Here is a 26,915-nt window from a genome sequence, read left to right on the forward strand (position 1 = left end):
TGCGGCATACAAGGGTCAGTGACAGTGACATTTGAATCTCTTGCTGGTATATCAATATGGAGAAAGGAGTTTGAACATCGTCATCCACTGATAGAGGAATGCACACTACTGTGAAATTATTCTATATTATTTCCATTAAAATGAGACACCTCTATGAAAAATGGCATCTGGTAATTTTATCCTCACCAAGCATGAGATTCATCTGGCAACAAAAGAACACTAAGCAGATGTTCATCCTGCTCATTTGACACAATAGAAATCAGCAGGAAAGAGAAGGCTGCTTCTTTAAGGTACTGTACAGCTTTTTCTATATGGGAGGGGGGATGCATTTAATAATAAAGTTCCAAAACATAATTATACACTATATAACTCACATCACTGGTGTAAAACACTGCAAGGTTTCAAAAAGGGCAGCAGCACATAAGAGGAACCCACATAATTTATCCTTCTGTAACTTAAGCCTTTGGGGGCAAAAGATAGCAACTCTTTAGGGTAATTCCATATTGGTCAATGTAACATTTGTAAGTTTCTTCATATGACATTTTGTGTATTAGCTTATATTATTTGAACTCCAATTAACATTAAACCATTTGTTCATTAGCTGGCTTGATCTTCCTAATTCAAAATAATCAGTAAGTATAGTATAAAGGTAAGGTAAAGGGACCCCTGACTGTTTAGTCGCGAACGACTCTGGGGTTGCGGTGCTCATCTCGCTTTACTGGCCGAGGCAGCCGGCGTTTGTCCGCAGACAGCTTCCGGGTCATGTGGCCAGCATGACTAAGCCACATCTGGCGAACCAGAGCAACGCACAGAAACGCCGTTTACCTTCCCGCTGGAGTGGTACCTATTTATCTACTTGCACTTTGACTAACCTATTGTTTTATTGAAGAGGTCTTTAACTGAACTTTAGTGTGTAGGGGATAAAGGAATTTGGGTCCTCTTTCATAGCACACTTCTGGCTGCTTTACTCACATGAAAAATTATGTTTTGTAAAACTGTTGTCAGATAATGAAACTCTGGAAAAACATCTTCAAAATGATACAGAACGTGTTAACTATATGTGAAAATAAAAAATAGGTCTGAAGATTGACCCTTATTCTCTTCTATGGGACAGCCCTTCAGGAGATAAGACAAAAATGGTTACAGCCAATGCAAAGCCAACATGTGTCTCCAGGCACAGCAATGAATCCACAACACCTCTAAGGATGTTTACCTGAGGAACCAGCAAAAACTGAACACTACCGATTATGAGATAAAAGTAATAGTAGTGGGGATGGAGGAAGAAACATCAGAAGAACAGGAAGTTTTAATTAAAGGAAAAATTTCTGGAAACAGGTCTTGCAGGGGAACAAAGAATGTAAGCTCACTTTATCCCAAATCCCAAAACTTTTGAGACTGCCATTGAGTTTGAACTAGTTAAATAAATTGAAGTCACTAAGTAGCAGAGAATCTACAACTCAAGTGCAGTCTTTCAAAGTTAAAGGAATTTTATCCAAAAAGGGACATTACTGTACTAACTCTGCTTATTCTGTTCAGTGAGCTGTAGCGTAAAAATGGCTACTTTGAAAACTGCAGTATGGGAACATACTGAGAAATTATCTTTGTGGCAAAATGTATTTTTCTAGGAAGTAAAGAAGTGATAGAACTTCAGCAACACAGTTGCTAGAAATATAGACACTCACTTTCTTGGAAAGTTCCATGAAACTTGAAGATACACCAGTTAAGTGCAGATATGATTACCTATCTGCATTGTCAGTGGCACTAATACTGTCAGTTCATAGTAATCAGAAATTTTGAAACATCCCCATACTCAGATTTTTTTTCTTCACCCTGATTTGTCCAAGACTATACTGTGAGCTTCATTCAGAGGCAACACCAGGGCCGAAATATGCAGCAGAACACAGCAGAATGAGAAAAAGGGCCCCCCAACAAAGCAAGACTAACGTATTATATTCTGAAGTAATACACATTACCATCTAAAGAGCCCACATCCCTAACCTGCTCTCCATACGAATAAGAATTTATTACTTATACCTTGTCCACCATTAAGTCCAGGACATAAAATTAACTAATTGTACCAGTGGATCTGACAGTGTCCACAATGCCAGGCCAAAAGATTGAACAAGAGGCATCAAATCACAGCAGAGCCTGGCTAATTAAGAACATAAGAGCAGCCACAGTAGACCACTGCCTCTGGAAGGCTTGCAATCAGGACATGAAAAAGTAATCTTCTCCTGTTGTTGACCTCCAGGAACTGCAAGTTTCATACATTCATCATAACTAATATCCATTGAGACATATCCTCTGTGAGATGTATCTAATTTCTTTTAAAGCTGTGAAAACTAGTACTTATTATCTCCTCTAGTGCCAGTGAATTCCATCAATTTTTCATTGTGTGAAGAAATACTTCCTTTTGTCTATTCTAAATCTACCCGTCAATTTCATTGGAGGACCAACCAGCACAATATCCTCAAATAAATCACTTCTTTCCCCCTCACACCATAACCTACATCCTACCACTGAAAATCAGGCCCTGTCCTCTCTACAGGGTTATGGGATTGAGTTCTCTTAAGAGTATTACAAAATTTTGAGTGTGTGATGGAATGTTGGAGACTGGCTTTTATAAAAAAAAAGGTTGTAGAAAAGAATCAGAAAACCCAGTCAAGAACATTTTGCAGTCAATAGTCTCTTTAATTGCATAGCGTTTTGGTTGTACAATAGTTAAATATAAACATACTGAGCTCACCCAATAGCCAATAGCCAACAATGGTTAACAATACTTTTCAAGAACATGAAGATAATTTGGCTCACGTAAATTGGTATTTTGTTGAAATGAAATTTTCAGCAAAACACAACTAAATCTGAATGATGTTTAAGAAACTTTAATTCACAATATGCAGAAGTTGTGATGTGTAGATAGATGAAAGGATCTGTGGAAATACAGATACAATCCCATAACAGTAAATAGGAAAGGTTAATATAATAGGAAAGAGAATTCCAGTTAAAAATACAAAGCACAAACAGTAAAAGAACTTGTACACAATTAGTAAAATCAGCCCACTACTACAGGCAACCAACATACTAAAAATAACTTAAATGCTATACATTTGTGTATATATAATACTTTGTATTTAGAACTAAGGCAGCACTCCTATGCATATATACCAAGGAATAAATCCTACTGATTTCAGATGGACTTACTTCTGAGTAAACATGTATGGATTCAGGCTGCACGTATAGTGTTGACTTATTCACAGTAACTCCAAAGTTATATACATATATTGCACAGTCGTAGAAGTAGAAAAACTGTTCATTAATCATTTGTAAACAATGCTTTTTCTTCCTTTCTTTGGCAATTTTATTATTTCAGGGATGTGGCAAGAGCACTTAGGTGCAAGGCAAGTAACAAATATTTAAAGGCACATTAAAGATCACATTAAAAAATAACAAAACATTCCCAAATACTTTCCAGTTAGCAACAGATCCATTGCACTGGTTTGTGGTTTCCATAGCCCCAAACCCCACTGAAGTAAACAGAATTATGTTTAGTAGTGGTGCGCTTTGTAGAATCAGCATCATCAAAACAGTCTGCTAAAGTGTCATTGACAGAAATTCAATTTTGGATTATTGGTAACAAATATTCTACTGTGCGATGCTTATTCCACAGTCACGGATTTGGCCAAATTCCTCGGAAAATCCACCTGGGGAAAAGAAAAAAAAATTGTCCTCAATTAAATTTATAGGAGGCTTTTTCATTTAAGAAATTCATGTGCATCACTCAGTAAAACAGACTAAAAATAATAATCACCATACTAGCTGTATTCCTCCCCAAATTCTTATGGAAATAAAGCCCCAGCTAGCTGCATCCCTTCCCAGCTGGCTTTGCCTGACCACTTTCCCTTGACCACTTTCCCCTTCTGCCGTCTCTCTACTGCCTTATTTGAACCATAACTCTGGGTCTCTGCTTCCTTCCCTACTTTCCTTCAGACCTTTCCGGCTATGGATCGTCCCTATAGATATACTAGCAAAGCTAACATCAAAATGTGAGAAAATGTATGAATACTGAGACAGATTACATTGAAACTGTAGTGTAATTGATCGTGTACACTGTTAACCTATAATTTAAAAACAAATATGCCCCAGTTGTAAAACTCCCAAGGCACTACAAAAGAAGTATTAAAACAATTGTTGAGAAACAATATAAGGTTAAAAAAAAAGCAACAGCAATGAAAACAGATTTAGTACACGTTATGCATAAAATGAAAGTATTCATTGGCAATGGAGTTTGGCACCAGACAATCCTTGGGTACGGCATTCCATGGTCAGGACAACAAAACTGACAGGACCCTTTCTTCATTTAGCACCTAAACTCTGAAGGTAGAGCACATTTGTATCCTATCACGTGACTGACTGTGTAGCAGCAGCAGTCATCCAGGGGGCAGAGCCACAATGCTTGCTTCTCAGCTGCTCAGTTGCTCCCTGCCACTCGTTGAGGGGTGGGGCAAGACAAAGGGGAGGTTGGCATGTTGCACATGCATCTGCTGCAAATGGCTCCTTATAGCTTGGATAATGGGAATGTGCATATCAAGAAAAATGGCATGTGCTCCAAAACTATTTTTGTAATTGTGTATACTTGTTTTCTTTGCTTTTAGCACTTAGAGCTTATGTTGCAAGGTAAAAGTAAATTAAATTTGATTTGCACTGAATTTCCATCTTAAGAGAGCACAACCAGGTCTTTGTTTAAATTCTATGTAATCATTCTTGTTTCAAGTCTGAAGAAACAAGGGAAGTGTCCAAGTGTGTTTGTATAAGTGCTTTAATTGGAGTGCCTAAATATAGAAGTAACTTACATCATATCCTCTGAGAACAGCCAGGTGGAATGAAAGCAGCTGTAGAGGGATAACACTCAAAACTCCTTGCAGGCAATCAACGTTCTGTGGAAGCTCAATAGTTTTGTAAGCAAATTTTGAGCTCTCAGTGTCTTCTCTAGAACACAATATAACAGGGCGGCCCTGCAAAGCAAGAAATCAAATAAAGTTGATTAAAGGTTACATTTTTATTTCATCTATATTTTGCTGCGCATTTCAGACACTTTGCCAACATGCAGCAATTAATGTCAACTGAGCTAAATTTTAAGTTCAAAGCCATTTTGCATATCTCTGTAAACCACTTTGATATATATTTTATGATACAATGGTTATAAATATTTTTATAAATTAAATAGACTTCATAAAAATACTGAAGTATTTCACAATAATTAATATACACAATAAAAACCATGTAAGAACTAACATCACAGAACACCTGCTAACTATTACCCACTCCACAAATCTTAATTGTTATGCCTTGAAGCTTATGCAGACAAGTTAGTATGGAAGTGCCAAACCTCTACTGGAAAAACATTCCATAGGTTTACTGATGATGTAACATTTCCAAACCCATGGGCCATAAAAAACCCCTACTTTCTCCCTTTCTTTCCAGAAAAATACTAAAATAAATAAATAAAAGGCCTTGGGAAAATGTGTTCAATATTGACTTATCAAACCAAATGTTATGTACAAGCTAAGAACATGAAATGTATTTTCCTAGTTCCAGCATAATATGCTTGCAGCAGTGTATTCTGAGCACATGCTTTCCTAGGCTGAAAACGTCCAGAGGAGCAACAGCTGCTGGGAGACAGTTTCCACCTCATCTTATATCCAAAACTTTGTGCACTATAGCTCTAATGGCAAATTAAAGATACCTAATGTAGTGGTTATGGGACGCGGGTGGTGCTGTGGTCTAAAGCACTGAGCCTAGGGCTTGCCGATCAGAACAAGGTCGGCTGTTCGAATCTCCATGACAGGGTGAGCTCGGTCCCTGCTCCTGCCAACCTACCAGTTCAAAAGCACATCAAAGTGCAAGTAGATAAATAGGTACCACTCCGGCGGGAAGGTAAACGGCATTTCCATGTGCTGCTCTGGTTTCGCCAGAAGCGGCTTAGTCATGCCGGCCACATGACCCAGAAAAACTGTCTGCAGATAAACGCCGCTTTCTCAGCCTGTAAAGCGAGATAAGCGCCACAACCCCAGAGTCATCTGCCTTTACCTTTTTATGTAGTGGTTATCGCTGTATCATTTGACAGCAGTTCATAACTTGTGAATAGTGTGAAGACTGGTCGCTTTTGTCTGTCCTTAATCTCTACACCCAAACTATTTCATTAAATGATTCCAAGTTCTAGAGTTACTGAGAGAAGGGGGGAAAGGAAATCTCTTTCCATGTCCTCTAAACCATACATACAGAATCATAGAATCGTGGAGTTGGAAGGGACCCCAAGGGTCATATTGTCCAACCCCCTGCAATGCAGGAATCACAGCTAAAGTATCGATGACAGATTATTGTTAATGGGAAAGCTCCATCCCTATGGCATTTTGGTTGCCCTTTCTGACCTCACAGTTGTACTTTCTCTTCCCTATTACTACCCTTCATAATGATCATCTTGCAGGAAATGCACAGACGATCTAGTCCTAAAAGTGACATGCTTACTAGGCAATTTACCTGGCGAGCAGTGACTTGCTGTAGAGCATTCTGGCACTTTGTGAAGCAGGGATCTTTCATAATTATCATGATAACTGGCATCTGCTTATCTATAAGAGCCAAGGGCCCATGCTTCAATTCCCCAGCCAGGATGCCTTCAGAGTGCATATATGTAATCTCCTTGATTTTCTGCAAAGCAAATGGAACAAGATTACAACCAAAGCACTGGGATAATAAAAATGCATTTATTACGTTCAAAAATAATTAAGTGCAAGTAGGTAAAACTGACAGATGTTTGAATCCAAAAGACACTTTCATTGTGCCTAAAGTCCCACAGGCAACATTTCACAAGTTATGTGGTTCTTTGGATCCTGACCTATGTGCATGTATGGTTCCCATGCCCATATGCAAAACAGGAAGATCAGAGGTGCCTTAAATCTAAGATCATAAACGCCACCTACATTCAGTTCAAAGGATTTTCTTTGAGGTTTCCTGCACAAAAGTTGATTTAATTAACGGAAGCTGCAAGGCAGCAATAGCTGATGTACTGAGCTCAAAATGAGAAAAAAGTGAAACATCTACACCCCTTTGTTCAGTAACACAGCTCTTAAGAGTTTTTTGAAACAAAACTTATCAGATATGCATTTTTTCCTCCTGAAAAGAACAAATTTTAATGGGCTGGATCCAGACTTTGCCTTCCATGGGAGGAGGACTCTTTATGTCCATGGAAGGCTTTCTATATGCAAAAAGGTAATATATGCAAAAATGTTTTACTTACAGATGTAACCATATTTAATTATGTACTTATTTAACATATTCCTAAATTGTCCATCAACTGATCTTGAGTTGGGGTAAAATTTACCTGAAAATATTCCAGGTAAAACAGTATAAACAAACAACATCCAATCATGCAAAAAAGAGCAGGAAAAATATCACAAATAAAACTGAAATTAAGAATGCATACCAATGCACCTTCCAAGCAAGTGGCATAGTTGTAGCCACGACCCATAACCAAAAGAGATCGCTGTTTATATAGTTCAAGTGCCAGATCATGTATCTTCTCATCCAAGGACAGTACTTCCTTGATCATCTCTGCCAACAGATTAAAACCAATAATTATTTACGGTATTACAGAGTCAACCATTTCAAAAGTAGTAAAACAGAAGATGTGGCCAGGATTGCATGAATTCAGATTGATCAGCTTTAATTCTATTTACTAGCAAAGCACAGTGTTTGCTCCTGAAGCAAATGACAAAGAAAAAATACACAGGGCCATTTTGAATCAAGTTATAAAGAATTATTTTAAGTCAGTCCCTATGCTGAACACTCAATAGCTTTTAAACACACTGCGGTTTGATCTGAGACATTAAACAAGAGGCCATTCCATTTATCTCTGAACTGTTTTCTCAATTGCTATTTCCCCCCCTGAAGGTTCTGAACTCAATACAAACTGGATTGAGCACATCAAAATATAAAGTTGGATTAAAAATGGTTAACTTAATTTTTTTAAAAATAAAAGCTATGGATATTGCTTACTCACATACTAATTTGAAATACGTTCTACATATCCCATTTGAAATGGCCCACATATTCTTGAATTTTAACACTCCTATATATCATTTGAACGGGTAAAAACATGCATACCAGGTAATGACTTCAAACCGCTTATGATTTCTTGTCTTCTGTTTTGCAAGGAAATTCTGTCTTCTGACATCATCAGACCAAACAGTACAAGAGAGATGAACTGGCTGGTATATGCCTGAAGATTTTTAAAAATACATTAATTTGGCTTGCTTCATGTTTGCTCCCTAAACTACCTGCCTCAGCAAAATTATTTCTTACATTATGATGGAGGGGGAAGGGCTACAGGTCAGTGGCAGATCACATGTTTTACGCTGAGAAGATACCACATGTTTTAAATTGAGAAGATCCCAGGTTCAATTCCTGACATCTCTAAGTAGAGCTGTAAAATACCCTGCCTGAAACCCTGGAAAACCACTTCCAATCAGTGCTGACAATACTGAGATAGATGAACCAATCAGTGGCCTGACATGGCAGCATCCTACTGTGTCATAAAACATGGTGCTCTAGCACCATGCAAGGCTATTATTCCAGCAATCTATGCAGAAATGTCTAGGTCTATGATTTGGTAAAAAAAACCCCACCAATGACAGTACATATCAGTTACCTTTGTGCTTGCCACCCCAATCTCAGGCCCGGCATTGATATGTACACCACAGTCAGTGTCCCTGGATATTGAGCTTCCAACAGTATTTGTAATTCCAACTGTCAAAGCTCGGCGATCCTTACAGTACCGCAAAGCCATCAATGTATCAGCAGTTTCCCCTTCAATAAAAGAACATATTGACATTTATGCTTAATTCAGAATTGCAGCAGAATTATTAACCTATCATATAGTCAGAAGAGATGACTTGAAAAGGTTGTATGGTTGGAAATGTATAACCCATTCATAGAAGATCCTGGTGGGCTGGCATTTCCATACTGTTTCCCCCCCCCTTCTGAGTTGGTGATATTGACACAATTTGCCGTTTCTTGGTTCAGAATATGAAGCAATGTTTTAAATACAAGCTGAGCACTATGATCCTCAGGCTCTCCTCCAGCTTGCTTTTTAAGAACTTCTCTCACCCATCCACCTAGCTGCTGGTGCACTGTTGAAAGCCAAAAAAAAATCCCTCCTAACACCAAGAATCTAAGCTCTGGAGCCATAGGAAAATAGTGCAGTGTAGTAAGCTGGAATGTCATACTAGGAAGACTGAAATTCAAATCCCCACCCTGAGTGACTTTGGAACAGTCACTGTCAGTCTGCCTAACACACCCCACGTCATCTTTTGAGGATAAATTTGGGCTGGGGGTAGAACAGTGTACACCAAGCTGAGCTACTTGGAGGAAAAGAGGTTTTTTATAAAAAAAAATGTATCAATAGCCATTTGGATTAATTGTCCAAATCAAATGCACCAGATCAGACGATAGAATCAGAATTCTTTAGTCTCCCTGACCCTTTCAGATTGGTTCATGGTACCTTTAGGTTTCATCTACAAAATTTTGCAGATCATATGCTTAAATTGCAACAAAGAGACTTGTAGTACCTTAAAAGAAATGAACACATTTTCATTTGGCACAAGCCCTTGTGGACCAGAGTCCACTTCATCAGATGCATAATTATCTTAAATTGGCAGGAAATTGTAAAAAGAGAAGTCAAACAGCAAGGAAATGAAAACGTGGAGGCTGTGAAAATTCTATTCAATCTTAAATTATCACCGTTATTATTCACAGCCACAGTAATTGGTGATCCTAGCAATTGCTGAATTAACCTGTAGCGAACCGGAAACCATTGTCCTTATTCATGCCCAGATTTACCGTATTAGAATGAAGCTTCATTATTAGGTCTAATTTAGCTATTTCATACTTAAACCCCCTCCCTTTTTACATCTCTGGGATCCTCTTATAACTGAACCTAGAAAAGTAACATATGTTGAGCACAGAGTGTGCAGCCTTCCTATATTTTATACTCTTTACCATAAAGCTGAACTACATTATGGCATATACTTAAGAAAAAGTGAAGATATTGTCATGGGACTCTTTTATAGTAAAGGAAATCAAATGTTGTACCCATCTTGACAGAAGAGCCTTGAAGTCTACACATCAGCCTTTGTTCCTCTATCCTGAAAACTCGTACCAATTACATGTTCTCCCTTTGACTTCAACCTGAGTGTTGCCTGACAGAAAATGTGCATCCTTTACGAACTTTGTTCTAATTAGATTGATGAGATACTTAAAATGTAAACTTAAATAAAAAGAATGGAGTAATTGGGAGTGACTAATGTTTGCTTATATCGTATCTTCTATTTCCTGGAATATTATCATTGTGTAAGCCCCATTGTCCATTGTTAGCAGCAACAAATAGAAAAACACCACAGCAAAAATAGCACTGGACAAAAAGAGGCAAACCTGAAGTTAGTGCCAAATGGAAAACTCACTGGACTGAGAAAACCTAATGTATTTTGATAGTGTTTTTCTTCTTCAGAAGCAGCATTCCTCTCTGGTGGAGAACCTGTGACCCTCTAGATGTTGTGGGACTACTATTCTCGCCAGTCCCAGCCGGCATGGCCAATGGGGCCACCCAATCAGATGGGCAGGGTACAATTAAATTAATTATGTTTGTTGTTGTTGTTATCAGGGGTAATGAAGCCCAGCAACAATGGGAGGGCTACACATTCCCCACCTCTGCTCTATGCTCTCCTGCTATACCACAAAAGAAGCATTTAAGATTCTCTCTCATTTGGCACCAGTTTTTTTGCCTCTCACTGTTAAGAGATAACTTGAGTATAGTGTCACTCTGCTGCCAAGTGATTCTGTAGTTAATAAAGGAGGGTTCTGGCCTAACTATCTACACTGTTATCTAATTGCCTCACCAGATACACTTTGCTTATTACATCCTTTACAAAACTCTGAAAAGCCTGCTTTTTCCTTTGCAGTACATGATCAACAGAGAAATCTTATAGCCTTGACATAGGAATGTTATTTCCCTTTTAACACATAAAGCGAATTAGAGTAGTCATAGAATGTTATTTTATTTTCCATTGTGATACGCTTGTAGCAATTGACATACAAAGCTCAGCTAGTAGAAAGCATTCAAAAATGTAGCCAGGAATCTATCACCTAGGTATGGAGAAAGGGATTGGGTCATAGCCCCAGGATGAAATCAGGTATGCCTGTCTCACTTGCGAGTGTAAAAAACCTACTCCAGACTGGCTCTGAAGCTGTCACCAGCCCATGATAGATCTGAAAACCAAATAAAAAAGCCCTGCCAAGATTAACATACAGCATACATTAACGCTCACCGGACTGACTGATGAAAAAGCACACATCGTCTCTAAACACAGGGGTATTCCGATCCAGAAAATCACTGGCAAGTTCCACCATCACAGGTAACTCAGTTAGTTCCTCCAAAACTTGACGGGTCTGTAACCAACATAAAGATAGTAGAGCAAACTTCAGTCTTAACAAAGTAAAGCACAATTAAAACTAGCCTTTAAAAACAATGGATTATTTCTAGTATTTCTAAAATGAATAGCTATTCTGTAAAGTTATACAGCATATGCACAATGCATTTCTTTGCAGAAATAAACTATATTTGCCAAGATCACAAGTGAGGAGCGTGCTGTTGCATTTACATCCCACTTGTGGTAAATGCTGACCACTGTAAGAAAAGGATGCTGGATTAGATGAGCTTTTGATCGATCCAGCAAGACTCTTCTTATTTTCATAGGTTGTGTTAGATAATGGTTTATTATTTATTTATTTTAAGATATGGTGAGCATCTTTGGTGGCATGCTTCTGTCAGCAGTTAAAGGCATTCTTTCTTACCAAAGCATCTACTGAGAACTCTTTTTTTGCCATGTTATCCTGTCTATTATTTTTTGAAGTAGCAAGCAGGGAGTGGGGTAGAGCAACAGAATGGGGGGGGGGAACTTCTTGCTCTTCCCTCCCAGAACCATCCCACCTCCCTGTGGGCTGAGGCAGGAGGGTCTACTCCAGTGCTGGATTTAAGGTAGTGTGGGCAGTTTCCCACGAGCTGAGGGAGCGCAAAACAACAACAACAACAACAACAACACAACAACAACAACAACAACAACAACAACATCCAGGTAGCTACTGAGAAGATCCATTTAAAAAAGCAACTGTACCTAAAAGAATTATTGGGAAAATAAGAAATATGGGGGGGGGGGAGACCAAATTTTGTCCTCACTCAGGGTGCCATATTATCAAACCCATCCCTGTCTAATCTATGAGGTCCATGTCAGTGCACTTCAGGCACTGTCTGAAGCGCAACAGGTCCCTTCAGCCTCCTTTCAGTCAGCTTCCCAGCCAGGACATGAGTTAAGCCTAGCCCACAGTCCTACACCACTTTCAAGCTGCCCACTGCCAAGCATTTTCTCCCTGCTTGTCTTAGCTAGGACTCCACCCACCACTCTACCCGCTACCTTTTCTTCCTGAGTTATAAAGAGTTCTGAGGCCTCAAGGCTGTCAATCATCCCAGCTGTTTCTGATATGCCTTATCAGGTCACTTGGCAGGAAGGGGAAGTGGTCTATGTTGTCTGCCCACAGGCTCTTTACCCAGCCATCCTCTACCAGCAAGTCTTGTTGACTGGGAGCTGGATTCTATCTCTAACCAGGCAGGAAACACAGGGTACAGCAAGGCCATCCCTAAGAGTCTTTCACAGCTTCTGCCCTGGTATGCAGCAGCAACACAGGGAACCCGAGGTCAGGTGAGCGCTGCACCCGACCTCACCATTCACAACTGGGTTTATTATGGTATATTTATGCAGGTCCAATGTATTTTCATTGAGCACCACTTTGTGAAAACTGATCAAGAAACCTTTTATAAATAAAAGTAAATTAAGAATAGAAAAGCAAAATCCCTGTAGCGATACATTTCCATTATCTTTCTTACATGTTCCCAAGAGTATACTGAACTTACAGCCACTGCAGCATGAAAACTGGTTCCACAACCAATGATTATTAATCGCCTGCATCTTCTGATTTCTTTCAAATGGTCCTTCAGGCCACCTAAAAGAACTGTAGTTTCCATGAAACAGAAAAAAGGAGATATCTTTAGTTCAGAGTAGGTAGCTTAAAAAAAAACACACGAGTAGTGGCAAAGTTGAGTGGAATTTTAAAAAATTCCCATGTTACCTGTGTTGCTCTCAAAGTTCACCCTTCCTCTCATGGTATTGAAAACAGACTCCGGTTGTTCAAATATTTCCTTTTGCATGAAAGCACTGAAGTTCCCTGTTTTTATAAAACATGACTAGTTAAGTTTCAGACTGCCTTCCTTATTACTGTTCAAATGAGACTTGAATTTGCAGCGAGAGTAACCAAGCACAGAACAGCAATTTCAAAACTGTTGCTAGCGAAAGATTGGGCAAAGAATGCAGATGGGGTTATGGGAATTCACTTCATTTTAAATATTAAATTCTCCTAAACAATAACTAAGCTTAATTAAAGATGAAGTTCTTCTGGTTTGGTGGCTGAAGGGCATTAGGGTGAGGCAGAGGGATATGGATCAACTGCCTCCACGAACAAGACACCAGTGGAAATGCCACCATGCACTGGGCTAAGACTCCACTGGCTTTTCTACTTCCACCCTCTCCTCCTAAACTGTGCTCCTGCCAGCACACTGGGGGTGGGGGCAAAGCTCTGCGTTTCCAGATTTCTAGCCCTTGTGAAGGAGATGTTGCAAGCACAGATGGAAGTATCAACAGAAGCTTAACTTCTTTGGTGACGTAGCACAACTTTGTCATGTCATTCTACTCACCCAGGTTGCAGAATGTGTTTCCTTAGGCACATCTGCTAGGTGCAAATGCAACTGATAACTTGCTGCCTATTAAAAAGCCACCTTGTTCTAACTTGCACCTGCCAGCTACTGAATTTTCTGCCTATGTTTATTTACTGTTCATTGCTCAGATGTTTTACTAATATTCATTGTTTTTATTAACCATTAAACTGAGATATTTTCTTTATAGAGGTATACCTTATGCCTCAAATATCAGCAGGACCAGTTTACAGCTCTGGGGAAACACCAGCTTCTAGAAGTGATACTGAAGTATCATTATTGTCATTATTTTTAAACTGTCTTTCTTTTTTCCTCCCTGCCCATCTCTAGCGCTGTTCCTGTGGCTAAGGTTTGACCAGAAAGGCACCTGGTTTCTAATGGATACATGTTTTCTTCATATGCCCTTGGACCAGCAAGATTGTTCAGCCGCCCTTACCTTTCATGATTTGCTGCAGTTCCATCTGCAAAGTCTGTATGATCCGAGATGGGTCATCGGTAGCACAACGTTCTAGCCGATGAATAGAAAGCTTCCCTTCAGCCACTGCTGCAATGTCATCGTCTTCTAGAAAGATTACTCTGTTGGTGTGTTCAATTATAGCGCTACAAACAAAAATGCAAAATCAGCTAAGTTACAGAATCTCCAATGTAATTTAAATTTGTTCTACTTGCATGTGCAAGTCTAAGAGTAAAAAGGAGCTTGGATTATGCACTCCCCACGTCTTGCTCACAACACAAAGATGGGAAAGTTACAACACCAAATGAGCATTTGGTAGCCAAGTTCTAGAAAGGCTCTCACATTCAAAATGTCAGCTCCAGCCAGCATGGCCAAGGCCAGAGATGATGGGAAGTGTATTGAAGAAGCTATGTCTGAAGGGTTACAGGTTAGCCATGCCTGGATTAGAAGCTGCAGCCAGCAGCAGCCTGTCCCACTGATTTACATTTCTCCCTTGAATTACAAAGGCAGGGTAAATAACTAAACTGATAGACACAAATTTTGCAGTTACCTTGCATCTGAAGCAAAGAAAAATTCAACCGCTTTATCTCCAACAGCATGAAGGCAGGTAGAACTATCTAGTCTTTTCATTCGTGTTTTGCATCGATTCTTTACATTTTCAATGTTGCCTGCCAATTAAAAAAAAAACCACACACACAACTGTGAAGTTTGATTCATTATCTAGATCAAGTTGAAATACAGAATTACATGATTTTAAAACAGGTGTAGCAAAGGTTCTTCCTCCCTCTTCCCCACAATCTGCCCCCTAAATATGGCCTGGGTTTCCACTCAATGCTCCAGAACAGATTTGGGGATGCACACAGGAGGAGGGGGTGCTATCACTAATCCTTGTGCTAATGCAAATATTTCCCTGCCCTAAATGTCTACCTGTGGGGTTTCTAGTGACATGGGCATTTCTGTGTGTGTTTAATGAACTCACTTCCTCAACAATTCTGTAACAAAAGCAAGACCTGTATGGTTATAATGCTTTAATAACTTACATGTTCTATATAGCACAGGGATTTGTTCAGTGGAAAGCTTAGATTCACTTCGTACTCCAATAAGCAGTGGACTCCCCCTCCTGTCAAATAATGAAACAACAGGCAAATTAGTATAACTTTTATTAAGGATAAACTGAATGTTTCAAACAAATAATATCAACTAGAAACCTTCCTGTGTGCTTGTCTATTAATATGGACCCCACCAAATGCAAAAAACCCTCTAAAAACTATCAAGTATAAAAAACCACAGAGCTTTACATATATCCTCAGCTTCTATTACACAGAAATGGACACTAAATACTTTTACTAACCTGGTAGCAATAGCTTCCCCTGGGTAGTGGATACTTTTGAAAACCAGTGCAAAAGCTCCTTCCTGGGAGGGGGAAAATTAAACATTAGTAGGTGGGGGGGGGGTGGCATGGATGATAGTTACACACTGAGTAAGATCCTGTCTTATTATCTCTAATGACCCTTTCAGAAAAAACAAATCTTTTGTCATTCTGCATCAAGGGCAGGTATGTAATAAGATATTTATTAAAAATGAAAGCAAAATAAAACATGGAATTGAAAAAATTCTTTAACATTTTCCCAACGGAACAAAACTGAGTAGTTATTTCCACATTTTAACTTCATACATGAAAAGTAGTTTCATATTGTCTTAAACATTATTTATTATAGGAAATAAAGAGAGAAAATTTCCCACTCACCAGCTGATGAATGACTCTCTCAACCAAGACAGAAAAACTTATGTCTTCAGATTCCCGGTTGTCATACACATATTTGATCAGCTTTGGAATGGTTTCAGTATCTGTTTCAGATTCAAACTCGTAACCTTTTGTCTCCTGGAATAGTGGGGTGTTTTTTTTTAAAGAAAATGTTTAGATCTTTTTTAAAGAAAATGTTTAGATCTTACCATCAGGATTTTAAGACTGCATACAACATAATCAAGTGTCATCTACTGTTTCAATCACCATTACCATCATTCCTACCACCTATCAAAAATCACATAGAGAAACTTCATTTGGACTGCAATCCTATAAACACTTGCCTGATCATAAGCCCCACTAAACTAGGTACAAATGGTTTCATTAAGCCAAGGTTTGGCTTAGTGCATCGTGAGAACCAGGCCATAGAGCAAAAGCTAACCAGGCCACAGAGCTGAAATGGCGCACACACATTTTGGGACATCCGGGTCTTTTCAGCTTACCAAAAACTTCCTTAGGTCTTTGTAATTTGTAATGATTCCATTATGGATAACGACAAATTCTGAAAGAAATAGTAAAACACAGAGATGAGCTAATCAATAACAGTTTAATTCAATCAAAAATTTAAAGTTGGAACCTTTTCTAAATAGCATTTTAAATCTGCAAAGTGCTTTACATTATTTTCCTCTTTCAGTGACTGTGTTGGGCTGCTGTCACTAGATTTTTGGTAATGAAAACACAGTGTGTTAAGGGGTTTTGTAGGAATTCCAATCTGATTTGTGAATGGAATCCTGGCATTCTAGCCTCAGCTGCTTAAGATTCCCTAATTTCATGAATCCTTGGAGTTGCACCTTTGCAAAACCACAACATTCCTTTATGTAAGAAGAAAAAATATCTGATGTAATCACCAACCTTATCTAATATGCACAAACAAATCATTTTAGTCTACTGGTTTCAAAAGTTGTTTCTGGGAATTTCTACTCTGGTGCAACTCCAGATTTTTTTAGAAGGTACCTACCGTTACTTTTATCTGATCGTTGTGGGTGACTGTTCACTGCATTTGGTGCTCCATGGGTTGCCCAGCGAGTGTGAGCAATACCAAAATGTGTCTCGAAGTCTGCCTTTAAATCTAGACCATCTTGTTCTGTATACAAAATCAAACCCAAACAAACACAAATTAATCCCAACCACTTTTAACTCAAATTATAGTCACAAAAATATGTAACTAACAAAGTCTTAACTTTCTATTTAATTATAAAAGAGAGACAATTTGTAAATTCTGAACTGTGTGGAAAGTATTTGCTTCTATACTTTCAATAAACCACTTGAAACTGGGCTGTCCATATTATATTGGCTGCATTTATTCCATCAGTACCAACAGGAGAGAGTTTTTTTAAAAATGAATTAAATTTCTTGAAATTTGCACCAAAAAATAAAAGATTAATATCAGCTACCTTTTCATCAAGCCTAAAAAGCTAATCTAAATAAAAATACCCAACAGAACTAGAGAGAAGAATTGGGGGGGGGGAGATGAAGGGAGGAAAAAGAGGGAAAGAAAAAGAAAACAATAAAAAAGAGAACTTCCAATTCTTCATCTGTCAGCTATATAGGGAGAATTATTCAACACATCCACTCCAAGACAACACCCAGAAAATCCACCTTCTATAAACCAACATTATTATCTTCAATCCTCAAACCCTGATATCATTAAGTTCTTTTTCTTTTCATGCAAAAAGTCTGTTAGAAGTTTCTAATCTTTAGTAAATGCTGGCAATGATTTTCCCCGAATTAAAAATGTCAATTTCGCCATCTCAGCTAAGTCCAGTAATTTTAACAACCATTCCTCCACTGTAGCTAATGATGAATCTTTCCCAATAGGAGAGAGTTCTGATGTAAATCATATACACCTTGGGTGCCCAAACTTTTTTCAAAGAGGGCCAGATTTGATGCGACCAAAATTGTTGTGCTTTTTTTAGGATTGATTGAAGTTTTTGTGCTTTTTAAGGATTGATTGAAGTTGCTGAGCTTGTCTTAGGATTTTACCCCAGGACATATGCTCAGGTTAAAAACACCTCGGGTTGCAAACACTTCGGGATAAAGACTCCGCTAGCCCGGAAGTACTACCTCGGGTTAAGAACTTTACCTCAGGATGAGAACAGAAATTGCACGCCGGCGGCAACGGGAGGCCCCATTAGCTAAAGTGGTACCTCAGGTTAAGAACGGTTTCAGGTTAAGAACAGACCTCCAGAACAAATTAAGTTCGTAACCCGAGGTACCACTGTACTGCCACAGGGGCCGGATTTAATTGACCGGCGGGCCAAATTAGGCCCCTGAAACAGACTTTGGAAATGCCTGATACACATACCACCACAGTCCACAAAGAAGAGCAATGGATATGCTAGCTTAGAGGTGGGGAACTTCAGCCTGTGCTGGTTGTTAGTGGGGCTTGTTAGTTGAATCCCACTCTTTCTACTCACTTTGCAGCTCCTCATCGAGAGCCTTCACTTTCCCTCTTTTCTTGACCAATTTAATGTACCTTTCCTTATCTTCATTATCATTCCCATCAATTGCAACACCTGAAATACAGAACACAACTTATTGGACAGTCTTAGTTAACATGTACAATTGCTTACAAAGCCAGGTGAATGTTTAGGCAACTGGTGTTGAGGTAAAGCATTTGTATTGCTCATCGTACCTTAGATGAGCCCCAAATGATTTAAAAGCAGCAAAATTTCATGAGGGCACTGGGTGGAGGAATACCTCTACCTACTAAAATAAAATAAGCAGCCCAATGTAACGATGTTTGGATTGCTCTGCCAAGCTCTAATTATCATTGATGGCTATATTTGCATCTCATTGCCATTCAACTCCCGCCTTAAAATCTTCTCCTTTATGTACCTTCCAGCTAAGATGTCATTTTATGCATCTGATGAATTAGCATTTAAAGTGCCACAAGACTTTTTGTTCTTCTTACAGTATGAGACTAACTTGGCCACTGCTGTGGAAATTTTCCACAACATTATTGTTCACATACCTGCAGAGTCATATCCCCTGTATTCTAGTCTCTGTAGCCCTTTTATGAGAGTTTCAAATTCCTTCCTGGTCCGAGGCACCCTGTAGTTCAGATACGCAAAGATTCCTGTTGGGTATTGAAAAGAAGAATGATAAGCCGGTACTTTAATATGTTTACACAACATACTCAGAAGCAAATATAAAGCCTTATAAACTTGAAGTGCTACATTTACACCAAATTCTACAAGTCTTAATCCCATCACTATAGAGGTTTGGGGCTTTGTTTTGTTACTCAGATGAGGTTGTTACGTAGTTAAGCAACAACCTTTAGAATGGGGCAACCCAATCCAATAATCAAAGTGTTGCACAATTTTAGTCAAGGATTTAATTTATTTGAGTGACATTCCAGGTTAGGACACCAATTAACGGGTTGTGTTACAATTGGCACACTAGTCAACTGACTGATCAAATTACTGTCAACTGACCAATAAATTGACCACCTACTACTTGATCATAGACAAATATTCATGAAGTCAAGAACACTAACTGAGGTGGAAACTTACTGCATATTATGGCGTAATGTCATTTGTTACCATGGCCAGGGAAACCGTTTCATGCTTAAAAGTTAAACTAATTTGTTTTGTAATTAGCATCATATCAAACAGGTTGATGCTTAAAGACAGTCCAATCCTCAGATTAGCCATGCTGGAGAGGGTTTGGATGAGGTGCCCACCTACTCAAACAGTGGGTAGGTAGAAGAAACCGCAACAGCACCTACTGCCAATAGCCAGCAGCATTTTGGTGGCAGGTGGGGGACAAAGCTGGATCTGGTCTGAAATCCCAGTCCTAATTTCTTCAAGCTCTCTTAAGAATGTGAGATGTATTAATTACACTGATCTTTTCCCACTTTTCTTTTCCATTTTTATCTTCATGCTGGTATGCAATCTTTCCAATGTTGGTACTCCTTTGGAGATATCTTACGGATTGGCTACAAACAGATTGAAGAGTTGGGCAAGCATATAATGATTATGTACCTGAAAACTTCTGTATATTCCCTGTTTGTAATCAGTTTGTTATGGTTAATTGGCCCCCTTTTGGTACTGTACAATAAAATGAAATTATAAATAAACAAATGAGTATAAATGAGAAACTGTATCATCTGAAGCTACCTATGTCATGTCAATATGGTTTTTATCTGACACCAAGAAGGATTGGTACTTTGGAGCAAAAGTTAGTCAGCATTAATTTCCTACCCCTCAAAACAAGATGTGCAAAGCACATATTTTTACAACGGACTGAAATGGAAAACTTTTCAGATTAAACTGGGATTTCACAAAGCCTGTTACGAAACAACCCCAGCCAATGTATGAAGATCTTGTGTTTTTGTTGGGTTCTGTTAACACATATCAGTTATAACTCTGCCTGCAAATAGTTAACTTTAAAAAGTTGCCCTGAGGCAGCAAGAAAGTCTGTTAAATTTATGGCTATTAACATTTTTTCCATGTGCTCAACTCAAATTCTCTGCTACTTTTCCAGAGAAGTGTTTTAAACATTATGCATATCCTCATTTTTTAAAAAAAGAAATGACATTTTTTCTGCTTTCTGAACCAGTGCTTTACAATATGTCCTGTATATTTCAAGACCTGTCAGATTTCCTGCATAAGAATCGTGTCTTTATGGTGTATTATCACTTCAGGGAAGGCCTCTTTTGAGGGATCTGTCCACAATGCAGCCAGTGTCCTGTGTTGGTAAAGGTTCCTGTTTATACTGAACTCTAGCACTGCTATATTTATGCAAAACCAGGAGACTCAGAAGCCACTAGAGACTTAACTGAAAATGATAGCAGAGCCTGGGCTGCCAAGGAAATATTACAGATTCTTTGGGTCATGGGAAAGAAAGAAATTTTATTTCAAGCACACACATTCTATTGTTCCTTCTATTAACTTATTAACTGCTCACTTTCACACACAAGGAGGCCAAAAATTCCCAGCACAGAGTTAATACCATTAAAGTCAGTGGGCTTGCATGCTCTTAACCATGGGTCAGCAACCTTTTCAGCCATGGCCCAGTCACCGTCCTCAGACCATGTGGTGGGCAGGAGTCAGAACTATATTTTTTTGGGGGGGGTGAACAAATTCCTATGCCCCACAAAAAACCCAGAGATGCAGTTTAAATAAAAATCACACATTCTCTATGTAAAACACCAGACAGGCCCCACAAATAACCCAGAGATGCATTTTAAATAAAAGGACAGATTCTACTCATGTAAAATCATGCTGATTTCTGGACCATTCATGGGCCGGATTGAGAAGGCGATTGGGCCGCATCAGGCCCACGGGCCTTAGGTTGCTACTCCTTCTCTTAACTCCATGCTAGACTGTGGCCAAACCCTCTACTGCTTGTTAAACTCATTCCACTTCTCACATACTTCCTTCCACAAAACAGATTGTCCTCTCTCTTCTAATTGGGTTTATGTGCTGCTCAGCTGGACACTGTGAGGGCATTAGGAGCCATTTAGAAATAGCTATATTTTAGAGCAAGTCGGTATGAATTTGGTAATGATCAGGTAGGAATCTGAACTTCAGTAGCTGATATAGAGTTTTTAGAGAGGCAAAAAATAAGTACTTATATACTTGAGTATAAGCCTAGTTTTTCAGCACATTTTTTGTGCTGAAAAAAGCTGCCCTCGGCTTATACTCGAGTGAGGCGGGCGGTGGGGGGCGGCGAGAAAGAAGCCCTTTCTCTCCGCTCGTGCCACCACCTGCTCTCCCCAGTCAACCATTCCTTAAGAAGCGTACAAGAACGGCGGTTCTTTACACTCCCAGGCAGCTTGTTCCATTCCTGAACTGTTCGCATAAATGCAAACTTGGCAAAGGAGGAAGAGGAAGGAGCAGCCCAAAGGGCTGCTTCGGGCTGCTCGTTCCTCCTCCTCCTCCACAGCGGCAAAGGTGAACCGGCTTATACTCGAGTCAATAAGCTTTCCCAGGTTTTTGTAGGAAAATTAGGGGCCTCGGTTATATTCGGGCGGCTTATGCTCGGGTATCTACGGTATTTGCCTTTTTAAAAAATAAGTATTGCTACAATGTCTGTCACAAGCATTACAAAATCTGAAACTGAAAAATCTGTTGTTGTTCCATCATATTTTTAAAATAAAACAAAACTTAAGTTCGTTTTTGGCCTGAGCTTCTAGCACAAATTGCAAATACAGTTTTAAGTTTCATTTATTGCTAATGCCATGACCTTTTATGAGTGGTAGCATTAGCAAGAAAAAAGACTGAAACTGAGTGATTATTTTCTTCAAGTATATGTCGGTGATAGCAAAAACAGTGATGTGTCTTGCAGCAACTTGGAGACAAACAAAATGTGGCACAAGCTTATGTGGACGGAGCTATAGAAAACAACCACAGAATGAACAGTGTTTTGAGTTTTACTGAGTTTTATTGAGTTGTACAATAAACCTGTTATTGCTAACTAGACCATTTCCCTTTTGACCTCATTATCCTCACTTATTTCTTTTAGACCCTACTTCCCAGCCAAAGCTCCCAAAAGCACAGCTTCACGTTACAGCCTTCAACATGCTGTTGTCTTTATCATGCAGCAGATAACAGATGACATTAAGTACTCCTACTTACAGCTGACTTAATCATTTGGTTTGATTGAAGAAAAACTGAAAAGAATCAGGTTGCTTTTAAACCACCGCACAGAAGGAATTCTGTACAGGAAAAGACTCAAGTTACAAAGGCTGCGAGGGAAAAGCCTTCATGCTTTGTGCTGGCACTTAAAAAACTGAAGTTCAAGCAGAGAGTCAGCTAGAAGTTGCACAAGCATCTTTGTTTAAAACAGCTCCCTTTATCTCTCATCAAGGCTTTGAAGTCCCTGCTTCCTCTTTGTGGAATGCAACTGGTGGGGGGTAAAGAAAGGGTCATTGAGAGTTTTCCAGTGGGGAAATTCCTCAAGAAACGTCAGTACTTGTAAGTTTACCAGGAACAAGATAGGGGTGTCTCATAGTTTGAGACTAATGAGTCAACACTCCCCTCCTTCAGCTTTTAAGTATGTACTGCCTTAGAGCATTATAGACACACCATTTATCCTCTACACTGGGAATGGTATTCTGCAGCAGCAATTCTATTTGATTATGCTCCCACTCTAGCTACTTTGTATCTCTGCTGTTCATAGGAAATAGTCCATCTTCAGTGTACTGATGTCTTCCTGCCATTCTATAATCTCAAAACTGCAGTTCTGCATTATCATGGAGTTAATTTGACAAACTGATCAGTTCCCAATACTTCAGTTGCAGCTGTGCGCCATTTTCAGGCATGTTACTGAACCCTAAGCTTAATCCAGTTAAATAGCTTTTTAAAAGTCGTTACTCACATTCTCTAGACAGTCATTAGTATTACTGCTACAGTGAACCCTCATGTCCAGAGGCAGTACCTTCAGAATAGAGATGAGAAACCCATAGACCTCCAGATGATATTGAAGCCCACTCCTATGTTCCCTAATCACTGGTCCTGCTGGCAAAAGTTGGAGTCCCACACCTGGACATTCGTAGGATTTCATATCTGCTTGGATTTCAGATGCTGGAAGGCAAGCCAAAGGGGTAGGCTGCTGCCTTCAACCTCTATTTGAAAACTTCACAGAAACATCTTCCAGTATCAGGCTTCACCAACCTGGTGCCCTCCACATGTTTTGGAAACTATCCCTATCAGCCCCAGCCAGCATGGCAAAAGGTTGGCAAAGGTCAGCCTTGAAAGAACCACCTGTAAAAACGCTCGCTTAGGAAATCTGCAGCTAAGTCTTTAAAAAGGGATCGTCAGATTTTTTCTCATTTCCCCTTTATTTCATGGAGCTCATGTTTAGGTTTTCCACAAAAGATTGTCACAAAAATCCACCATGCCCAATCTGGCTTGGTACTAAAAGAGCTTCTATGAATGGTTACACTGGGGGGGGCGGGGCGGAGGGACCCAATGGCTAAAATGTTTTTATCTGAAAGACAGTTAAATTGATATTTTAATCTATTCCTAGACGATACCCGATGGGTGCTTATTTTCTCTGTTTAAAATTCTATTTTACCTCTCTGATTATTATATTTGGGGGAGGGAGGTATTGGGTTGTTCTTGTTTTTATTTTGATTATGTATTTTGTTTTTATATTGTGATTTTATCCCGTGAACCGCCCTGATACCTGTGGGTATAGGGCAGTATGTAAATTCAACAAATAATAATAATTAATAATATACAAGGGAAGAAGCAACATCGCCAAAAACAAGCAAGCTACAGCTGTGTTCTCAGAACTGAACAGGGTTGTCAACCTCTGTTAAAAGTTTTTAAAATATATGGCATTTTAATGTATTATATGTTTTGAATTTTCTTTTGAAAAATAATTATGCTTTTTAAACTTCTTATATAACCATGCTTGTTTCGCCAAGAGTATTTTAAAGGAGTTTCAGCTACGAGCAGGAATCTTTCACTCCCCACTTCCAGTGACATTTTTGGAACAGCGTTCTTATTTACATATCCATTTTGCATCACCAAAATTGTCTGGTTGCTATGGCAGCAGTGAAGGGTGTTAGAAAGGCGAGTGCACTGAAATCACATACCATACTTGTTGTTACTTCACACTGAGTCAGCTATACCACTTCTTAGTTAAAACTTAGTTGAACAGTGTAATATCCCTGTTTCCTGATCTACAACCACAGATGTGTTGCTTTTAGTATTTAGTATTATTTCAATTTCTGGTTACAAAATCTTAAATTGTTAGCCACAGGTAATATGGGTCATTTCTGATAAGACCTTCTTTAGCGCAGAAGGGTCAGTTAATGAAATTCAGGTGGAACAGAATCTTATACTGATGCAATAGGGCACTTCTTGTCCACCTTTCAAAGGCAACACATTGCTTTGACTGTGATGGTGGGTGATTTCCTGTTCTGAATGTACAAATCTGAAGCAGGCCATCTCCTTTCAGCTTTGGAATTAATAATGTCCAATCCAATTTTCAGACAGAGGCTTGGGCATTTATTCCATACCTATTGATCACCAAATAATTCCTTTTTACTTGACTTAACATATCTTCAGCGTCCTCAGATGTTGTTTCTTTTAAGGGTAATTATCCCAAAGCAATTCTCATTTGCTCAGATGTTCTGAGACAGCAATTATATCATTAAGGAATTGCAGGCACAGTTTTAGAGATCTGCTCATATATAGCCTTTCTGCATATGGCTAGGCCCTTTTATCAGGATTATGCTGCTATCACACTAACAGTTTAGCCTTTTTCAGATGTTCAAAAGTGTATTCGATGAATGCGCATGATGGGGGGCATAATGGTAGCAGGCTCCTCCTCCTCCCTCCCTGGCTAAATGAATACAAGAGACCATATGTGCAGAGGGCTCTGTTCTTGTAAATAGGGGCCGTGTGCCACCACCAATGCACATACAATGAACATTCTTTTTAAAAACATTTGAATAAGGAAGGCTATTGTCTGAAAGGTGCAATTCCATGTTTCCTAGCACTCTCTCACTATATATAAGGGTCTGGTGACTTCTGTTTCAGTGTATCTGAAGAAGTGTGCATGCACACGAAAGCTCATACCAAGAACAAAGTTAGTTGGTCTCTAAAGTGCTACTGGAAGGAATTTTTTTTTTAAATTTGTTTTGACTATAGCAGACCAACACGGCTACCTACCTGTAACTGGTTGAACAGTGATGCACAAAAGTGACTTGTGCCCAAGCTGTACCAAATCAGATGACCCATTTACCATTAACACAGGGCAATCCAGGAAAGTTCCTGGCCATGTGAGTTCATGAGCCTTTAAATGGCAATCCTTTGGTCTTTGCTTTGTGGCACCAATATCTCCCCTCCTCTTTACTTATTACAGGGGGGCATGAAATGAACATTTTAAATGTTGCCATCTGCCAGTGTCCCATTGAAAGAAAGCCCTCAAAATACATTTTAACCAGGTAGGAGAGGTCAGCATCTTCGACCAGAAAAACCTCTTTTTATGACTTGTTCAGATTTTCTTCCGAGTAGGAAGGAGACGCTAACCGTTACTAATGCAAGGGAAACTATCGCTCAGAAACATTTGCACGAAAGGACATTAATGTCAATTAAAAATACATTTTGGAAGTCCTTCTGGAATTTCAGTTACCTGGAGCATTTAAAGGACAAAGCTTGGGGAGGGGAGATAAAGTTCCTCTTGTCCCCCTTGGCTGAGAGAGCTAGGTTTAGCAGCTTGGCTTTGCTCTCATAAAGACCATGGAGCGTTAAACTCCTCCATAAGCAAACAAACAAAACCTCCGGAGGATGGAAGCCAGGGCAGAGCATAATGCTACTACGGTCGCCTTGCAGATCAATGGCTACCCTGAGGAAGCAGAGGGCATAACAATAAAAGCATCCGGATGGCGAGGGGGGTGGGGGGTACTTGACTGGGAAAGGAAGCGCTAAGCATCTCTTTCTGGGGGGAGGCGGGGTCAGTTTTTTTCCAGCTCATTCCCCTTTCTGACTCCCTAGAAAATAATACGGCTCTGCTTCCACAAAATCTGCACAGGTCCCCCTCCCCTCAAAATGGAAGGGCCCCTCTGTATGGTTAGAACAGTAGCAAGGCATGCCAAGTCTCCCTCTGCGAAGTCCCCCCCCCCGCTCCTCTCCGAGTGGATCTGGCCGCAGCCCTTTTCCACAACGCCTGGGCTCCCTCCCGCTCCGCATCTAGAAGCGCGCAGGGCGGCACCGAAGCAGCCCCCGGGGGCTCGCTCACTCACCGCACATGGCCGATGCTCGCTCGCCCGCCCGCTCGCAAGAAACCTTCCTTTCCTCTCGCCGTCTACCGTCAAGTACCAG

The 26,915-nt window shown here is 39.6% G+C and overlaps 1 protein-coding gene across 2 annotated transcripts; it reads right to left on the reverse strand.

Annotated features, from left to right (window-relative positions):
• Nucleotides 1–2,866: 2,866 nt before the first annotated feature.
• Nucleotides 2,867–26,915, reverse strand: GFPT2 (glutamine-fructose-6-phosphate transaminase 2). 2 transcript variants are annotated; one of them, XM_033140229.1, is made up of 19 exons: nt 26,837–26,914; nt 19,106–19,210; nt 18,549–18,647; nt 17,090–17,215; nt 16,575–16,633; nt 16,075–16,209; nt 15,679–15,740; nt 15,368–15,447; nt 14,878–14,995; nt 14,310–14,473; nt 13,234–13,329; nt 13,019–13,116; nt 11,379–11,499; nt 8,705–8,862; nt 8,161–8,275; nt 7,481–7,608; nt 6,538–6,705; nt 4,851–5,012; nt 2,867–3,701 (listed from the first exon to the last, which is right to left on the reverse strand). In XM_033140229.1, exons 1-19 carry the CDS (start codon nt 26,841–26,843, stop codon nt 3,657–3,659), a joined length of 2,046 nt encoding a protein of 681 aa, XP_032996120.1. In that variant the 5' UTR covers nt 26,844–26,914; the 3' UTR covers nt 2,867–3,656. The 2 variants fall into 2 exon arrangements, with proteins under 2 accessions (XP_032996120.1, XP_032996121.1); XM_033140230.1 differs by lacking the exon at nt 13,234–13,329 and having other exon boundaries at nt 26,837–26,915.

Source organism: Lacerta agilis, chromosome 2 (genome assembly GCF_009819535.1).
Source record: "Lacerta agilis isolate rLacAgi1 chromosome 2, rLacAgi1.pri, whole genome shotgun sequence".
NCBI classification, from domain to species: Eukaryota; Metazoa; Chordata; class Lepidosauria; order Squamata; family Lacertidae; genus Lacerta; species Lacerta agilis.

Bases quoted from the DNA above. Each gene is read 5' to 3' on its own strand.
- GFPT2 (XM_033140229.1), bottom strand. The intron at 11,500-13,018 runs GTAAGTTCAGTA...TGTTGGTTACAG, and splicing joins GTTTTCATGCTGCAGTGGCT to ACCCGTCAAGTTTTGGAGGA. The intron at 8,863-11,378 runs GTGAGCGTTAAT...CTTTTATTGAAG, and splicing joins CTTTTTCATCAGTCAGTCCG to GGGAAACTGCTGATACATTG.